This window comes from Gracilinanus agilis, chromosome 2 (genome assembly GCF_016433145.1).
Source record: "Gracilinanus agilis isolate LMUSP501 chromosome 2, AgileGrace, whole genome shotgun sequence".
NCBI classification, from domain to species: Eukaryota; Metazoa; Chordata; class Mammalia; order Didelphimorphia; family Didelphidae; genus Gracilinanus; species Gracilinanus agilis.
In genome coordinates, this window is record NC_058131.1 from 154,049,372 (window position 1) to 154,051,126 (window position 1,755).

The 1,755-nt window shown below is 48.0% G+C and overlaps 1 protein-coding gene across 2 annotated transcripts in view; it reads left to right on the forward strand.

The window, feature by feature from the left end:
* Positions 1-1,143: 1,143 nt before the first annotated feature.
* The window catches only part of ARID5A (AT-rich interaction domain 5A), a 25,970-nt gene continuing 25,358 nt past the window's right edge, over positions 1,144-1,755 (forward strand). For both annotated transcript variants that reach the window (XM_044660796.1, XM_044660797.1), the window contains exon 1: positions 1,144-1,313. In XM_044660796.1, coding sequence (XP_044516731.1) covers positions 1,310-1,313 — 4 coding nt within the window. In that variant the 5' untranslated portion in view covers positions 1,144-1,309. The remainder of the gene's footprint in view (positions 1,314-1,755) is intronic.

Here is a 1,755-nt window from a genome sequence, read left to right on the forward strand (position 1 = left end):
AACCAAATCATTTTTCAGATACAATCCAATTCAATTCCATTTAATTGCATTTATTAATCACCTGCTCTGAGTTGGGATAGGCACTGAAAATGAAAAGTCTTTAAAAACTCTTGGGAGGAAACAATTCATTCACAGAGAAATAAATTCAAAACACATGTAAGGAGACATACAAATAATTGGGGCAGTTATTAGTAACTGAGGGGATCAGGTTAGGTCTTTCTTTAGGAGCTGAATTTTAAAGGAATCCAGGGATTTAGACCTATGAGGCTCAAGTGAGGAGGGGAGTGAATTCCAGGTATACAAGGACAACCTGTGCAAAGGAAGAGATGGGAAATGAACTGCCCTAGTCTAGGGATAAACAGTAACACTCTGAAGAAGCACATTATGAAGTGCTTTGGGGATCTTACTAATGAGACTGTTGAGCTCAAAGTCAACTGGCCAAATATTTAGCAAATATCTGCTATATGGAGGGCATTACGACTTCTTCCAGACTTTAGGGTGAGAAACACAAAGTTAGGTGAGAGCTGACAGTAGTATAGCAGGATGCTTCATCCAATTCAACTCAGGTAGGATCTGTAATCTCATGCAGGGCCCCTTTGCAGGACTGCAGATTGCATGTCCCTCCATCCTATAAGATTCATCTAATTCATTTATTCTGTCCCAAGCTCACCATAGGAGGCCCACCCAGCATGCTAGTTGCTTTTCTTGCTTTTTCTTTACATGGAAATAATGCCAATGGAGTCCTGCCCAGTGCTTGTTATGTGTTTGCTCTATTTGCTGTTTTATGTATCGTGGTGTTTGGTGGGGGTGTATGGTCATTCCTTCATGTCTCCAGTTATGGAATCCACTTTTATGAGAATCTCAAAGCATTTCTAGAATTAAGGTCCTAACTCTGTAGATAGGGAACTTGAGGCACAAAGTAGCAATGAGAATAACCGCCCTTAGGCTTCACTCCAGCCTCTTATGGATGGCCATTTCAGGAGTTTGGGCTCTGGTTCCTTGGTCCTTATTTAAGGAGATGAATGGGTGGGGATGGGAAAAGAGAAGTTCGAACTACAACTCCCAGGGTTCTCTGGGCACAGAGGGTGGGCCCCGGTCTTCAAGGTACAGCCGGACTGGCCAACTAGAGAGTCCACAAGGCGGGGCCCGTGCCCGGACTCCGGTGCTGGGGGGGCGGGGCCTGCCAGCGAGGCTGGCCGGGAGGGTGACTCGTTGCTGGGTCAGTTACACTCTGGAGTTGGTGGGTCACATGGAGGTGGAGCGGAGCGGGCACTGATCTGAGCCGAGAAGAGCCGAACCGACTCCGGCCATGGGTAAGTGGAGCGTCTCCTTTCCTTGAAACCCATCATAACTTCCCAGAGGTAACCACCAAACCTTCAGTCTGGAGTGGGGAAGAGGGAGAAAGTTTTCAATTGAAAAAAGTTTGGTTTAACTACACTTTTCATGGGTGTTGGTTTGGGGCGTCGGGAGAGAAACGGACTTTGGGGAGTGGGGGTGGAATGTAGCCCCGCTACCACGTGTCGTGTCCTGTTTTGGGAGCCCAGGGGGAGAGAAGAAACATCCTTTGATGTGGAGTCTCGGCTGGTGGGGCTTATCTCAGCCCAGATTGTGGGCCACTTTCCCTAGGAGCTGGCTCACAGCTCTTGGTCCCCGGAGGGTGCCTAACCAGGGACATTGCGCGACCCTATTTCTGAGAGAGAGAGAGAGAGAGAGAGAGAGAGAGAGAGAGAGAGAGAGAGAGAGAGAGAGAGAGAG